Raw genomic sequence first — 17,191 nt, forward strand, 5'->3', positions numbered from 1 at the left:
CTACGTAGCGCGCGCTGACTGTTCACAAACCGGTTCGCCTCAATCATCTTAAAAACTAAAAAGAGAATAATAAAAACAGAAAAAATAAATATCATTTGGAATAAACACTCATTCTAGGCGCAATCAAACCAACAAATTATTATTATTTTTTTCATAGCGTAAAAAAACAAACAAAACCGACGAGATGAGTTACAATTATACACATGTAATTAAGAGGGAATACATGTCAAGTTTAATTCAGGAGCAAACTAACAACGATAAAACTTAATGTTTGGCATCAATTATTTGTTCACCTGCGCTGTGAAGCTTCCTACCGCTTGGAAATCACACGAACATAAATCGATTAAAATAGCAAACGGTGGATCCAAAGAACGAACTTGCAGAGGAATTCCTTCCACTGAGTTTGACCTGCTCCTTCCTTCCATTATAAGGACACTTTTATGCTCGATTATCGCTCGTTGTAAGAAGAAGTAGCGAGCTAAAAGCAGTTGGTCGTCATGATCGATTTCAGTTTTATAACCAAACAAAATAAAATCAATCTGATCCAAGTTTTTAGCTTTTGGCACAAATACTCCTTTGCTGTTTCTTGTAAGAGACACAAAAATTAACCTTTAGAAATTTACTTTCTAGCTGCAGCACTTGATTTTCATGTATTTTTGGTACAAACAACTCGGCTTAAAGAGTTGAATTCCAAAGAACCTCAAAAAACTCGTTGTTCTGGGACAAAAATGAAAAACCAACGAAATATAAAAATACTAATCAGGAGCGAGTATTTTCGCCGCTCAACCAATCAGGAGTAAGTAATTTTGCTCCCGGTGAAAGGAAAATTACGTAAAAAGACCCTCTGTTACAACAAATAAGCATTTAGCATTCATTTTGCCCTCAGTGGGACATTGCTTTTTTTTTTATCAACAGTTTGCTGCATATGTATTACAAATTATATTAATGAATGGATGAGTAACGCCGATGAGGTTATTACCTTCATACAACAAGCAGACTTCTGTAAACGTTATTAATTATAAAAAATAGGAACTGTGGAGCTCCGATTTTAGGCTCGGCTATATATTATTGAATTTTGTACATGTTACGAGTCTAGTAGGGCTAATAATCGTGAAAACATTTCTCGACCGCCATTTATAAAAAGGTCTATAGGCTGCCTGAACTTATGTTCCATCTGGTCATCGAATTTAACGTTAACATGTCAACGTTCATCATTGCGCGTTTGGGTGTGTAGGTATAGGTAAACACAAGTTTGAAACACACATAAGAATATTAAATAAATAAATAAGAAGAAGAAGAAGAAGAAGAAGAAGAAGAAGAAGAAATCAATATTGAGAGAAACCAAAGATTAAACGAAGTTTAGGAAAAGCATTGTCAAACATTTAAGCCGGTTTGGTTTAACTGCGTGCCAGTTTAGTTCACCATAAACCTAGGAATCTCTTGGTGTCGTTAAACTGAGCTATTGCGGATCAGCTATAATAATGCTTTGGCACACGTTTTTAAAAGTTTTTGAAACTTTTACATCATCGGCTAGTGTTTGAGATCGCAACACCAAGAAAATCCTGTAAACTTAGTAAAAGCTATCATACTGCAACAGCAACGCTGTGCTTTGTGGTCAGACCTCCCCTTTGATAGAACTCTCATAGAATGCATTTGAACCGAAATATATTTTGGCGTATTTTTACAAGAATGCTGTCAGAAATTCTCAGCTCCAATGATTTAAAATAAGTGGGGTAAAAATTAACGATTTTACAGACAAGAAACTTTGCGTTACTTTGCCATTGAGAGGTTGGTTGAGGTTTGTTGCGAGTTTCCAAAAAGCGACGAATGGTTCCGATTGTTTTCGTTCTTCTTACCGATTCCGTTAAACGGGCAAAATAACCTCGAAGTGTGGCGACTGAAATTCGTTATTTGTCCCTCACGTTCCTTTGGATAGCCGAGTTAGCGGAGAAAAGTGTTTAGAAGAAAACGATGAAGATTGCAATGCAGGTTGCGGCACATTATTTTGCTCCAGCTGCAGAGGGCAAAAGCTGCAACGAAAACTGAATGCGTTCGAGTACTTGCATTTAATGAAGATGGTGCCTTCGTGTACGAAGCTAAGAGGCTTCAGAACTACTCTAAACTAGGGCTTGCCATCTGTTCGCCGATGCACTAAAGTTCGCGTCACGAGAATGAATTGCCACTTCAATTCTACGTGATTGTTTTAGAAGCACGTTACGAAAGAATAGTGGAAGTCATTTTTTTTTATTAGTAATGATTGGAAATAGGATACACTCGCGCTCGTGTTTCAGTGATATATTTTAAATAGACGTATGAAGTAGGTTTGTTAATTACAATGTTTGGGGCGGAATGAAAGAAACCCAGTCTTAACCAATCCCCTAAAAAAATGGAAAGGCGTTAAAGTATTTGATCAATATATAATACAATGACAAGTTCGACGTATCAATTACAGCAATATTTATTTCCGCACTACCATATATACATAATATGACGTATCTCAAGACAATCTTACATTTTACATTTTTTAACGTTAAGAAGAACTGCCTCCAACAGCCTGTTTAGCTCTATACTACGTAAGCTTGTTGTAAATGATTCAGTTATGTCAGTTTTTACATGGAAGGTATTTCAGGTTACTCTTGTCATGGGTCTATGACGAGTGAGACGGAGCAGGGATGCTTCGCAAGCAAAAGCCAATTGGAGTGTTTGATGGATAAATAAATGCACTAATGGGCGAGGTGTCTATATATACTGTCTATTAATGGGCGAAGTTTCTATACATACTGCCTATTAATGGGCGCAGTGTCTAAATATAGTGTCTATCTCTTAAATAGCTAAATAAATGCATTATTGGGCTAAGTGTCTATATAAAGTGTCCATCTCTTAGATGTATAAATGAATGCATAAATGGGCGAAGTGTTTATATACAGTGTCTATCTCCTAAATAGATAAATAAATGCATTAATGGGAGAAGTGTCCGACTCTTCCGCTTTGCTGAGAGTCAGATCATCCTTGAACACAATGGAAACTTTAGCAGTTTTGGCTCAGATATTTCCTTTTTTGGATTTCATGCTATGTATCAGCAAATCTTTATCGAAAAGAATTTTCTGTGTCCTGGTATTGAAAAGTTGTTTCTATCCAACCAGAACAAATGAATTAATTTCAGCAAACCTCCCGACTAGTTTTTGCAGTTTTTAAACTGTGGCGCATTATAGTATGGGCGTCTATACCAATACGTACAAGGAGATTGTAATCATGGCTAAAAATATGTCTTTTTCCTAACAGCACTAGGCTTTTGCACATTATGCTTTTGATTCCCCACTAAAAGGCACTAACTTAATGCTCTACTTTTTTTTCAACTGCAATACTCGGTCTACCCCAAAACAATCACTAAAATGCTCGTGTTACGAGACATTATAAACCTGCTTATTTTGTTACAAGTTCAAAAACTCATTCATAATTCATAAGCCCATTGACCTATCAAATGGTCGATAAAACATCACGTGCCGTTATTTAAAACTCGATCAGTATGCGGTGTTTAATGTTTTTCTCGTATGCTAATTTCCAACGTTCACAAAAGCATCATTGTTATGAACTCTCTTGATACACGCTTTTCCAGGAACATTTTTGAAGCCGTTTTGAAAACTACTGCTCAAACAGAGTGTTAACTGACATCCTTCAACAATAAATCAATGATTTATATAACAAATACAATGTACACCACAAAAATATATGTAAAGTCATCTTGTATTCATCCTGGCTTTAGTACTTGACTGCTTTCCGTTTGATTTAGGAAAAATGTATACCGAGTTTCATTTTTAAAAACATTTTATTTTTTCTCCTAAAAATATGTTTATTTTTGGAAAAATGCCACTAAAACGCTGGAATAATGCTTAATGCTTTTGCCTCACTATGATCGAAAAATGTTAGCATAATGTGCAAAAGCCTTAACAACACTAACCAAGATAAAAAGATTTTCAATTTTTGCAACACTTGTTATGTGCCCATACTGAATAATTAGCAGTCGATTATTCTTTAAGGCATGTGTAGTACGATTCATAACGGAGTGTCGTATCTTTCCTGCTCGTGAACGGTGGCCTTAGCGAGGATTGAAGCGCTTCTCTTAGTAAAATTTTCAAAGTTGGTTGACACACTGCTATGATCGTTTTCCTCCTCTGGGCTGGTCTCATTATCTTCGAGAGAAATGTCAGCTGCTCCGCTGTCTATAAATGTTCCAGACATCGTCGGCTTTCCAGTTTCACCAGTTCGTAATTGCTGCCTTAGAACATTTTTCCCAGCCATTCCAAGCATTTCGCTCTGCAAACTAGTAAGAGGCAGTACCAAGGCCAGACAACAAGACAAGGACCACTGTGGATTTTGGCGCCATTTTTTGACAAAGCTGTAAATGTGGATAATGTACTGAACTGTAGAAGAAGAAAGAAATAGTATGTTGTTAATCGTTAACTTACTCCCGTTTGCAAATACGTATCATTTGTTTAGATTACGATTTTTTTTCCTTTTTTGTTACATGGCATGATATGTCAAATCACTCAATATGTGTTTACCGAAAGTACTTTCCGGCGGAATATATGCTTTGTTTGTTTCTTTGACAAGTTTCAACGCTATCTTATTATCCTCTTCGTGTTATTGGACTGCAGCCCAATTAATTCATTTTATGGTTTCAGTTTGCAAATTTTTAACACTAAAATCGCTGCTGGTAGATACGATGATTGGAAACGGTTGCTGACATACTTTTTCTTTTTATGAAGTTTGGATAGGCTATGCCTGTGGTGATGATCTAAACCTGGCCAGTATGCATATAACGCTGCTTAGCTGGAAGCCATGTCTGTTGGGTCGACAATGAGACAAATTTAGTTCAGATTTCGAATTCATAAAGGTGAAATCAATACTCTAGTTAAGTCATTTCTGTTCGCATAATCCATTTAGTAACTAACTGCCATTTGGCCTTGCATCTGTTTAGGATTTAGAGCCACGTTTTAGGTCTCACATTTTGATGTCGTCTGTCTGTAGACAATGGTCTTAACAGCGATCTGTAAGTGAACAACATTTTGACAGCCTGGGTTTTTAATTTTCGATTATTACCTTTTGAAGTAATGTCACGGTTTTTACATTATTCTGGCTTTTCATTGTTGCTTTTATTTTCAAATCAATTTATGACACCTTTTGAGAAGTGGTGACGTAATTCTACCCCATTTTATCCATTAGAAACAGGTTTGGACGAAATTTACACCCACTTTTTAGCATCGTCATTAAGCTTCAATGTTACCGTTGTATATGTAAGCCCAGGAACTCAAAGAAAGGCCATGTTTGGGGAGCTAAGCTATTATCCGTGCCTGGATTCAAATCAGGATTCGAGCAAGGGTTCGAGCCAGGATTGGGAGTGGAGCCAGGATTCACATGCCGTCTTGACGTCTTGCTTGTTTGCCTCTTGCCTAGGATAGTTTCTCAGCTAGCTACCCGTCTTCTTGGCAGGAGAGCCTTAAGTTAAGCAATGGATTGGAGCTTGACTCGCGATTGCATAACTCACAATGAACGATTTTTAAGAATTATCGCGAATTTATTCAGAAACCACAAATGTAATTTAAGTCCCAGTTTCGATGTTGTCGTCGTCGTTGACTCTGCCTAAGGTCCCTAATGCTGTCACAAGGACGAAGAAACGTTTTTTTGTAATACCGCAAATTTTCTTTTTCAATGAAGTATTTCTCTAAAACTTCTCTTACTAGAATGAGCATAAATAAATATAAGGTAATGTTACTATGGCAAAGCCCTTGATTATCATCTTCCAAGCTTGACGGTGATGCTTGACTGAGCATTTATGGTTATGTGATCCTCAAGTAAAAAAAAAAAGTGAGTAACATCTGACCGATCCTCTACCGACCCCGTTGAGTTCGAATCCTGGCTTGAGTCCTTGCACGATTCCTTGGCTTGATATTTAGGTACCACATGTTTGGGTTACGTAAGAACTGTCAATAACTTGAATTTACTCTTTACTCTTGGAAGGAGTTCTGCCTGAACGCTATGAGGTCAGTGGGAAATTGACTATGTTTCTGTCCACGATGCAGCAAAATGGTCTGGAATTCAAAACGTGGGAACCCAAACATGGACAACCGGCGCTAGTGAAAACCACGAAAAGCAGTCATCCATTAATTCGTTTTTTCTGTACTTGTTGGTGGTCAACACCATTCAAAGCATGCTAAGTATCTTTGTAAACATTTCGTTCTCTTTTTTAGGTTTTTGAATCACAAGTTAAGGCCGACCAAAATATACCAAACAATTACGAAACAAATTGATTTTTACACTCCTTAAGTGATTTCGTTAACCTCAAGACGAAGACGTGCTTTTACGTATTCAGTCTCCCTCAGACGGGAAAAATCATTTGCGTCAAGCCCTACAGCGACGTAAACAGAATGAGACTTTTAAGCCTTGCTAACCTGACTCATCATTCTTGTACAGCTCAGAAATCGAATTTTTTTTTACTTGTACGTGCAATGGATGACCAGAAGTAGGAGGCAAAGTTTTATTCTGCACTTGCTACGTTTAGTACTGTTCTTTATTATATGGCGAGGTAGTCTTGAGGTAGATCCGCTCGTTCTGATTGGTTCTTTCTTGGTCGGGATTTTATCATACGGACCATTTCCGTGGTCATAAGCCGCGTATTTTTGTTTACGACCGCAGCGGCAAATTTGAAAATTTGCAGCTAAAACATAGAAAAGAAAACCTGAAAATACTTTTTTTGTTCGCAAAGAAACTACCCAAAAGACTGATTCCAACATGGACGAAGAAGAATATCATTTACAAAGCAAATTTTACCATTCCGAAGGTCTAGAGACCTCTGAAGCAGGCATCAGCGAAAGCCAGGAAGCCATTGGCGATTTCATAAACAAACAGAAAAGTGAAAATACAAAAGGGATACTGATATGAACACTCTACTCCGTTTTATTGGAGCTAATGGCTTGAATAGTCAAACAATTGAAAGCCTACCTGCGTCCGAGCTTGACCACCTTTTGTCAATTTTTTTCACTTATGTCCAGAAATGCATCTAACCCTGATTTTGGGTACTTTATATAAGACAGACCTTTTTGTCGTTTTCATATGACTTCATGTTTGACAGAATTATTTGTGTTAATAATAATAATGTTTATTTCTTATATTGCGCAGTCTAACATGCTAGATATGATCGAGTGCGCATTACAAAATCTTAATATAAAGTAATGAATAGCTAATCTAAATAATAACAACAATAATAATAATTTACAATCTCCGGAAAAAACAATAAAATTAAAATATGAGTTAATAAGAGAACTAATAAAAAGCTAATTTAAAAAGATGTGTCTTCAGTAAAACTTTAAAAGTATTCAATGATTGGCATTGTCTGATTTCCAAAGGGAGTCGGTTCCATACTTTGGGCGCGACATTTTCAAACGCCCTATCCCCTAGTGTCTTTTTTGTTCTATAGGTATTATCCATTAGAAGTATGCCCCGGTGTGATCTCAACTGGTACCGCGAGCTGTCATTGATTTTTATCAAGTCTAAAAGATACTGTGGTGCGACGCCATAGATACATTTGTGAACTAACATTGCTATCTTGAATTCTATTCTGTGGGTAACCGGAAGCCAGTGCAGGTTGATCAGTGATGGTGTGATATGATCATACCTGGATACAGTACATACCAGCCGAGCTGCCGCGTTCTGTAGGCGTTGCAGCTTACCAAGATGAACAGCGGGCGTACCATATAATAGACCGTTACAATAGTCTATTCGTGACAATATAATAGCCTGTACAATGGACTTCCTATTGTCATATGATAAGTACTTTCTAATGCGCCGGATGTTGTGTAGATGGTAATAAATAGACTGACATATGCTGTTAATATGTGTGGTCATATTCATGTTTGCATCAAACCAAGCACCAAGATTTCTAACAGAGTGGACAGCAGAAACCTTTACCTCACCTACTTGCAAGTCATTTATCGTAACCTTGTTTAACTGTGTACGTGTACCTATAATAAGAAACTCGGTCTTAGCATCGTTCAGCTGAAGTTTGTCCTGGACCATCCAAGTTCTTGTGTCCCTGATGCAAGCTTGTAAAGCGTCAACAGCATCCGTCTCAGTAGCAGAACCATCTAGCTTAAATGAGATGTAGAGCTGCGTATCATCAGCATATGCGTGAACATTAGGGAGATGGGGTTCAACAACATCGAAGAGCTTACTTGCATACAGCATGAAAAGTAAGGGACCTAGACATGAACCTTGAGGTACCCCTTGTGGCAGATCAAAGTCAGTCGAATAGCTCCCGTTAATCAGGATTCGCTGTTTCCTGTCTGATAAATACGAGTGAAACCATTTGAGAGCGGTACCTGTAATTCCATACGTCACGTACAGGCGATTCAGCAACACTTGGTGGTCAATCGTGTCGAATGCTGCACTCAGATCTAACAATACCAAGAGAGTAACTCGTTGATTGTCCATTGCAGTTAGTATGTCGTTCTGTATCTTCAGTAGGGCAGTCTCTGTGCTGTGACCCAGCCGATAGGCTGACTGAAGGGTGGGATACAAGCCCGACTGAGTAACGTGATCGGTTGTCTGATCATAAACTGCCCTTTCAACCAGTTTAGAGAGGTATTGTAGATTACTCACAGGTCTTAAATTGGATAAGGAAGTCCCTTTCTTGGTATTCTTCAGTCTTGGATCCACGAGGGCCGTTTTCCAACCAGATGGAAAGTGTCCCAAGAAGAGAGAAGAATTCACGACATTAGTGATGATAGGGAGAAGCGTATCGGACATGCCGACTACTAAATTGGTCGGCATAGGATCGAGTTGACAGCTTTTCTTCGATGATCTACTGACCAGCTTCCTCATATCTTCCACAGAGTACGTATTGAAATGATCAAGTTTCCTATCGCCTGTAAACACTTTATCCTCAGCCACCGCCCCAGGGTGAAGAGTGCACGCATCAAGCTCCGCCCGAATCTTTGCAATCTTGCGGTCGAAAAACCTCCCGATATCGTTGGCTAAGATTGAGTTGACCGTGTATTCTGGAAAACACAACTCGTTCCTCGGAAGTAACAATGATCGAGTGGCCCTGAATAGCTTTCCTTGGTCTTCACTATTGTCGTTCACAAAGTCTGAGTAGAAAGCACGCTTAGCCCGTGTACTTATATAAGTAACGTGGTTCTTGAGTTTCTTGAAGGCCAACAAATCTTCCTGTGATCGTGTTCCTCTCCATCTCCGTTCTGCTTTCCGGCGTCGCCTTTTTGCCTCAGCTATTTCACTGGTATACCAGGGTACCTTGGGCCTGGCCCGCACAGTTTTGGTTTTTAAAGGTGCATGACGGTCAAGAACTTGAGAGAGTGTGGTCGTGTAATCCTCTACAAGTACATCCAAGTCCAGTGGGGTGATGGGTTCGCCATTGCCTCGATCACATAGCCCTGTAAGTACTACATCATTCGATAGGCTCTCAGCGGCCAGGGATTTAGTTTTTCTAAACCTTATCATCCTAGTCTGAAATGAAGGCTTACTGATGGCAACATCACAACGTACAGCTGCATGATCGGAGAAATAACGACAGGCGCGTGGCGGTCTCGCGAAAATATCCTCAATCTTTCTTGTCATAACAAGATCCAGGGTGTGACCATGTATGTGCGTTGGCTCTGTCACATGCTGCTCCAAACCAAGAGACTCAAGCAGATCTAAAAACTTAAGTGCATCAGTGTCATTAGGAACATCCACATGTATGTTGTAATCACCAACGACCATCAAAGGCTCTTTAGATAGAATAGTGGACTCCATCAGGTCAGAAAACTCCATCAGAAAAGTGTTAATGGGAACCCTGTGGTGGTCATCAGAATTCTGTGGACGGTAGACGATCACAAGCCGTATCTTGCGGGAAGATGACGTTTGGACCAACAACTCGCAAAATTCAAGCGACTGTTGTATTCCGTCTCGAGTCTTGCTGACACGAAGTGAATCTTTATACAGTAGTCCAATGCCTCCACCTATCCGTTCTTGTCGTGGGAAGTCAATAAACTTGTAACCAGGAGGACACAGTTCAGTTCTTAGCGCATCATCATGGGGCTGGAGCCACGTCTCAGTAATCGCAACCAAATCATATTTACGTTCACAGACGTAATCTACAAAATCGGCTGTCTTGTTGCGCACCGACTGAGCGTTCATGTGACAAAATGACAAAAAGACCCCATTCACATAGTTGGCAGACAAACAATGCACTTTAGTGAGGTTTGAGACATTCCTAGTTGTAGATTTAAACAATGAAGAACGCGATTGAGGCGCGCGTAAAGTTCCACTATTTTGATGACGTGGTTTCACAATGTGTTTTAGTACGAATTTACGGTAGGGGACACTTTGTGAAGTTTATCATACAGTTCATGCATCTCATTAGTGTGCATTTCTGGACATATCTCATTTTTTTTTTTTTATGAACGTACGCAGGAAAAATAGTGAATACGAGCCAGCAACATTTTCCAGTTTTCAGCGCAATATACAGCGATACTTATCTGAGAAGAAACATCCATTTAACATACTCAAAGATAATGAGTTCGAAAAATCAAGAAGAGTCCTAGCTGCGAAGAACAAGTCACTAGTTCACGAGCACGAAAGAAGAAACAAGCTGCAAGCTACTCAGGCGATAGACGAAAACGAAGAAGATGCTCTTTTTAAGGCGGGAGAATTCTGCGACTCCATCCAGTTGCACTTTAAAGAACTGTGTGGTGGTTTTTATTCCTACACTTGGGTTTCCGAGCCAGGGATAACAGCGATGAGGACGATTAACTTAATGCTGCTTCTCTTAAAGTTGAATATGATTTTCACAGCAACCTTTTCTTGATTCGTACTTTGTGATGCGCTAATAACTTTTCTGGGATCGACGAAACCCTTTTGTAAGTTTCAGGAAAACAAACCGCTGCTGTTAAGATTTTCGTCAAATTCCGCTACAAATCGTTCTTAAAGTCTTTTCTATAATCAACATGATTACATGTAAACGTTCAGTAAATTTGTTTTCAAACTCGTGGTACGGAGCTTGTTCTTTCTGGGTTGCTCGCGTCATCAAAAACACGTCACGACAGAAACCCTTTGAATTCAAGTGACCGGAAGTGCGTTTTAATAAATAAACAAGTTTCCTCCCAGTGCCATATAATAAACTACTAACTAACCTAGCTTGCTCGAGCCGTACTGGGAAATATTGGTCCCCGGTCGTTTTTATACGGACCTCGCTGCGCTCGGTCCGTACTGCCACGACCTCGGGCCATATATTCCCCAGTACGGCCCTCGCGCTCAGTTAGTAAGAGGTTAGTAATCGGCCGACGATCAAAATAGAAATCCTGGAGGAACGCAGTAAACTCTCAACAAGAATAAGCATAACTTAAATATTAGAGTTTAAGATAATAAAGCAAAATCAATTGTAATAAGCTCACCTACGAGAAGACCAATGACTAAAGAGTTAGCTCCAAACACCAGTGCTTCAAAGACGACGCGGTCCACATATTTGTCAGTTCGAGAAGAGACATTCTCTTTTGGAATTCTGCTTACAGCTCCTAACACCAGGTTGACAAAGGTGACCGTAAGAGATGACAACATTAACTGGTTTTCGAACGCATCCACCATTGGCTTCTTATAGGCGAAGAAAACTGCATAGATACCTGATATGATACAGGCTAGACCAATGTAAGATCTGCTCTCACTTTCCACAAGGATCAACCCAGATGTTAAAACCACCTTTCGAACTGTTTCTATCAGTTCCCAGTACCACGAACGATCATTGTAATTCTCATACATAAATGTCAGTCCTCTGAAGATCTCTGAGTTGTGAGCTTCAACATTGCTTGTTTCTTTGTCGGGCTCTTTTTCGATTCTGCGAAGTGCTCTTCGTTGCTTATAAATGGCCACCAGTGATGCGGTCGGCAGAAAGATAATATAAAAGGCTGCGCAGAGTGTAACGATGTCCCTTCCGTTAAATCCACCCTCGCATTTAATAGTGTAGTCAGCCTTCAGGAACTGGTCACAAATTTTCTCTGCTTCGTCATAACAAATTCTGTGGCAGGTAAGGGGAAGCACGCTAACTGTCTTTGAGCACGTGCTCAGGTATGTTACGAAAAGAAAGAAAAATAAGTTTCGATAAATCAACTCTTTCGTATACGACGTTTTCTTCAATTTCTTTTCCTGGCTATAAGGTTTCCTTGCTACTATTAACTTGCTGAGACCGTAACAAGCAAATGCCACGATTATAGCAGCAACATTCACAACAAGTATGGCATAAAGGCTTGCAAATGCATTATACGCATCGCGCTTTAACTCTGGAAAGACGCACTGTACAGGGGCGATCTGAAGAACGTTTAGCTGTAGCATCTCGGAAAGCTTTCCAATGTTGGCGAGAGCGTCCGGCCATTTAATGTACGAGAAGGCTTTAAGAATTCCAGAGGTGACTTGATAAAAGCCAATTACAATTTTCAACCTCCCAAGAATAATATCCACTGACGACCGCCCCTTACCCTTTTTGTTTTTCTTCCAGCTTGTCCAAATTACGACAAGAACGATTGCAAGAATTACTACTGCTATAATTGAAAACTGGGCGGCCATCCAGTTCTCAGAGGGACACTTCTCGCATGATTTTAGCCATTTGTAATGTTCTGCACTGCACACTTCGCATAATGGACCTTCATAACCAACGTCACAAGAAGAATTTAATCCTCCCATACAAGAATCTTGTCTGGGACATTTATGTGGTCGGGGAAGTTTGAATGGGTAGTGAAAGAGGAAAAAATCAGGTGATGTATAGTTGATGTGTAGTTTTGGACTGAACGAAGCATCTTCAAGGATTCTGGTAAAATTGCTATAAAGTTCTTTGTGCGTTGGACTTTCCTCTGGCCACTGCCACCAATAACCTTTTTTCAAAGCAGCGTAGTCATTCTTACATTCCAGTCCATCTGCGACACATTGTGTGCATTTCTCGAATAGATGATAACGATGGAATCCATTCAAACATTTACAGGCACGAAATTCTGCAAATGCGCTACTGTCTGTACCTGCGCAAAATAGAAAATCGTCACTATTAAACATATTAGGTAGCTATATAAATGCTGGTAGACATTAAAACTTGATTATGTATTTACGGGGGAAGTTTCCTTTTCAAATTGGTTAACATGCTCGACCTGATCGACCACTGAAGCTGAAGTGCCTTTAAATTAAAAGTGTTCTGAATACTACCACATAGTAAGACTTCAAGGTAATTTATTTCATGAAGCATTAATTGTCGAGGCAATCAATAAAGAAATTAAAATCTATCTGTCTAAAAATGTTGCAGTTAAAGGGACACCCACAGTCACCTTTGTGACCGCGCTGACCTGGACACTAGTTTTGTCAATTTTGAAAAACGTCCACCGTAACCCGAAATCAAAAGTACGCGTCCAATACATCTAGAAATCCGCTTCAATCTTCCCAGTGTTTTATTGGATTTTCAATCTTTTACTGAAAACCTTTTTCTGAGTATGCTTTTGCTCATCCTATGGTATTAGTTTATCATATTTGGTTAAAAACAGTATGGATCGCGTCTCCAACGGTACATGAAAAGAAGAGGTGGGAAACGTGAAGGCGCCGGGCGGAAGAAATCGCCCGTGTTGACCAATATAACGAGAGAAATCAATCGAAAACACTGGAGAATAAATCTCCATTATATATATTTGGAAAATCGCATTTTCTCAACCTGGCGAAAGCTTCGTCCGGAGGGAATCTTCGTAAACGATTCGAACTTCGCGTCATAGCTGCTTGGTTTGGAGCTCAGACGAAGATAAGCTTCCGTACACAGTCGATTATCTCCTCGACAAGGAAAACCTCTATTAGAACCTTGTTTTCTACGGGTCGAGCAAGCGTTCTTGTAATGACATGGGTTTGGCTCCTAAATTTAGATAACGGAGAAGTTTTAGAAACGAAATTATAATAAACGCAAAATATATCATTGAAAGCAGAAATAAAGCTTATCGGTAGTTTCGCTACAAAGTCGTTTCGCCACACTGCAGCTCAGGCGATTCGCTAATATTTGAACTCAATTTGCTCTTATGCAAACACTGTGAAACGTAGAAACAGATAAGATAATTTTTCACAAGACCGGATACCGAAATAAACAATTAAATGATTCTTCGACTTCAGAGGTACTCGTTGACGTTTGGCTTTCCCTGGACAAGTCCATCAGTAAATTTTCCATGGTATCAAGAAAATGAGTTTATTTCATACATACTAAGATTTACAGGTAGAATTGATCTGTTGAAAACCCGGTTCGGAAATTCTCGCAGCTAATGGCAACATCGAAACGACTTTCTCACACGTGGGAAATCCGTTTCGTCCAATCAGAAAGCGGCTGCCAAAACGCATCAACATTTTCAATGAATGAATGAACGCGGTAGCTTTGGCGTATCTTTGTCGATTGCGAACTTTTCTACGGCTCAGTCTACGGCTCTAAATTTCTTGCTTGCCGGGATTTTGGCATTTTCGCAGGACATTTCTAGACGAGTTTAAAACATCCTGATAAACAACTACTGATGGCTGAATGTTCTGGCACTGGTGGCTGAATGTTCTGACAGTAGGTTCAAATCTTTGGATAAACCCATCCGGCGGAGAATATAAGCTTATTACCGACCAAGAAAACAAATCACTCGAGCAAAAACGCAGCGGGATGTGAAGCTACTTACTGCATTTCTGCTGGAGAAAAACGAACAAAGAAGAATTGAAGAAATTTAATCAGAAGAGCTCAAAGGTTACGCTAGTGAATTCATTGTTTGTGTGAAAAGAAAAGATGGCCAAGACTATGAACCATCAAGCCTTCGAGGGTTGTTTTCAAGTTTCAACCGGTATTTAAAAGAACGCAAGTACTCAGCGAGTATTATCGAAGACATTGCGTTTGATCAAGCAAGAAAATGCCTTTACGAAAAGAATTTACTCGGAATCTCAAATGTCGAAGCTTTGCTAAACACAGTGTGGCTTTTCAATTCGGTCCATTTTGGCTTGAGAGACTGTGAAGAACATCGGAAGATGACTTGGGGCGACGTGCAACTTCACATGGAAGCTGACGAAACTGAATACTTAGAGTATTCTGAACGGCAAACGAAAACTAGAACAGGAGCTGAACCTCGTAATGTCAGGAGCTGTTAAACCAAAGGTTTTCGTACCATCAAACGGTCCACCCGAAAGACATCCAGTTGCCGTTTACAAGATTTATTCCGAAAAGCGACCTGACGCGATGAATAAACCTGATGTGCCATACTATCTCGAAATAAATTCCACAAAAAGACCTTCCTAAAAAAAAAAAAACACTGTGGTTTATATCAAGTGCAAATGGGTCAGAACAAATTGAACAGTTTGATGAAAACCATGGCGGAAAAAGGAGGCCTTTCAAGTAAACGTCTGACAAGCACAGCACTCGAAAACGCACTTTTGAAATACATGATATTTTCGTGTACTTTCATTATAACAATAAAAACACTTGGGAGCTATGTGTACATGTTTACCAAACCTGTTCAGCACGGAAAAATCTCAGTATGTATAAAATAGTGCTTTGTACGGTGTTTACGCACTCGTTGTTTTGTATTAGAAATCTCACTCGTTCGCTGCGCTCACTCGTTCGATTTCTGATACGTCAACAGCTCGTGCGTAAACACCGTACGCGCGCACTTTCCATGAAGTAATCTATATGTTCTAATATGACATTAGGTCTATAATCACTATAATAATTTTGACTGGCAAACACTTCGACTCGACAAGGTTTGTTTAGATTTTTCAAAGGATGCGCCTCTCAGTGCGAGACTTGCGGATGAAGTGTGATATGCAAATCAGCTAAGAAATGGTATCTGCACCAGGTGACTGTGTCCCTTTAATGTCACTTTTTTCCCAGCTAAACCAATGACCACTGCAACCCATGGTGGTTATAAGGACGTCCCTGTTATGCGCCTAAATCGTTTACTCACATACGGTCCACGGAGAAAAGACTCAGTACCAAACAGATATCTCAATTACATAGTTGTATCTAATTCATGGCCTGTCTGACGTGTGCATGTTTCCTCTCAAAAAAGGAATTCCATCGTCTGTCCATTGGTGCAAAGATAGAAAGGGAATCTTAGAAGAGAGCCCAACCTCTAATTTGGAAGCCGTTTAATCATTATTTCTAGATATTTCAGTTAATGCAACACCCATCTTCTGTGTCCTAATAATTCCGACGTATCACCGCTCACCAATTTTTTATTATGTCTTAATAATATCTGTCATAGACAACTTGTTGTTGTTGAAATTCAACAAGGCACATCCAATATTGATGGATTGACAGGAAGACTGATTTCACGATGACCGTTAAGATGTTGAGTGTCCCGGTAGAGGTGTTGTTTATCTTTTGACAACATTTACCTTGTGGACAAGCCTTGCAGTCTCTTGCACTAGTTCCAGGAGCTATGTCATAGGGAACGAAAGTTCCATTGGGGCACATTTTGCAGCTGTCATTGACATAACCTTCAGTGTCCGAGTAGAACCCACCTGTAACAAGCAGTGTGAAAACTATGGCTATAAACTTGTCATTACCAATACAGTTAACTGGCAAATGACACGTTGACGTTGTTCGTATATATTAGCCCTATCTAGACCGTAATGTTTTAGTTATATTCTGCAGCAAAGTTGGGGTGAAAGAGAGGGGCGGTTTTCTGTCACCATCCGGCCTCTGAAAAGCTTAATTACTAATAATGAAACTTTAAGGGTGAAGATGGGCCGGGTTACTTTCTTTTTCATTTGCGACATTTAGTTGGAGTTAGGTCGTGATTTCCAGACGGCGACCCACTTGGATCCGTCAAGGTCATCTTTGGTTTCTAGGTCTTCCGAGGACTTAAGGAAACCGCCAAATTCATAGTCGTAACGTTTGTGTTTTTAGCTCATATTAATGTTCCTTTTTATTTGTTTTGGTTACTTTTCGTTCAACTTTGGCGCTTTCCTGAAGTTTTGGGAAAATCTAGAAATCCAAGATGGCCGCCATTTGACAACCATGACTTAATTACCACGCCATATGACGTCACTACTTCGCGATGCTGACCTCAAAGGAGATATCGTTGGGCCTACTTTCTATCCTAAAAGTTCCACGGTCATGGCTTATGTAGTTGTGAAGTGATGAGGGGGTGGGTGGGGGGCACAA

General features: G+C 39.7%; 1 protein-coding gene across 1 annotated transcript in view; it reads right to left on the reverse strand.

Moving 5' to 3' along the window:
• Positions 1–2,442: 2,442 nt before the first annotated feature.
• Positions 2,443–17,191, reverse strand: part of LOC146460871 (uncharacterized) — an 85,433-nt gene continuing 70,684 nt past the window's right edge. The window contains exons 31-33 of the mRNA XM_085087780.1: positions 16,420–16,545; positions 11,448–13,055; positions 2,443–4,421 (exon numbers count right to left, since the gene is read on the reverse strand). Of these exons, the coding sequence (XP_084943906.1) occupies positions 4,054–4,421; positions 11,448–13,055; positions 16,420–16,545 (2,102 nt within the window). The 3' untranslated portion in view covers positions 2,443–4,053. The remainder of the gene's footprint in view (positions 4,422–11,447; positions 13,056–16,419; positions 16,546–17,191) is intronic.

The sequence above is a fragment of the Pavona decussata genome, unplaced genomic scaffold (assembly GCF_977016875.1).
Source record: "Pavona decussata unplaced genomic scaffold, jaPavDecu1.1 SCAFFOLD_207, whole genome shotgun sequence".
NCBI lineage: Eukaryota > Metazoa > Cnidaria > Anthozoa > Scleractinia > Agariciidae > Pavona > Pavona decussata.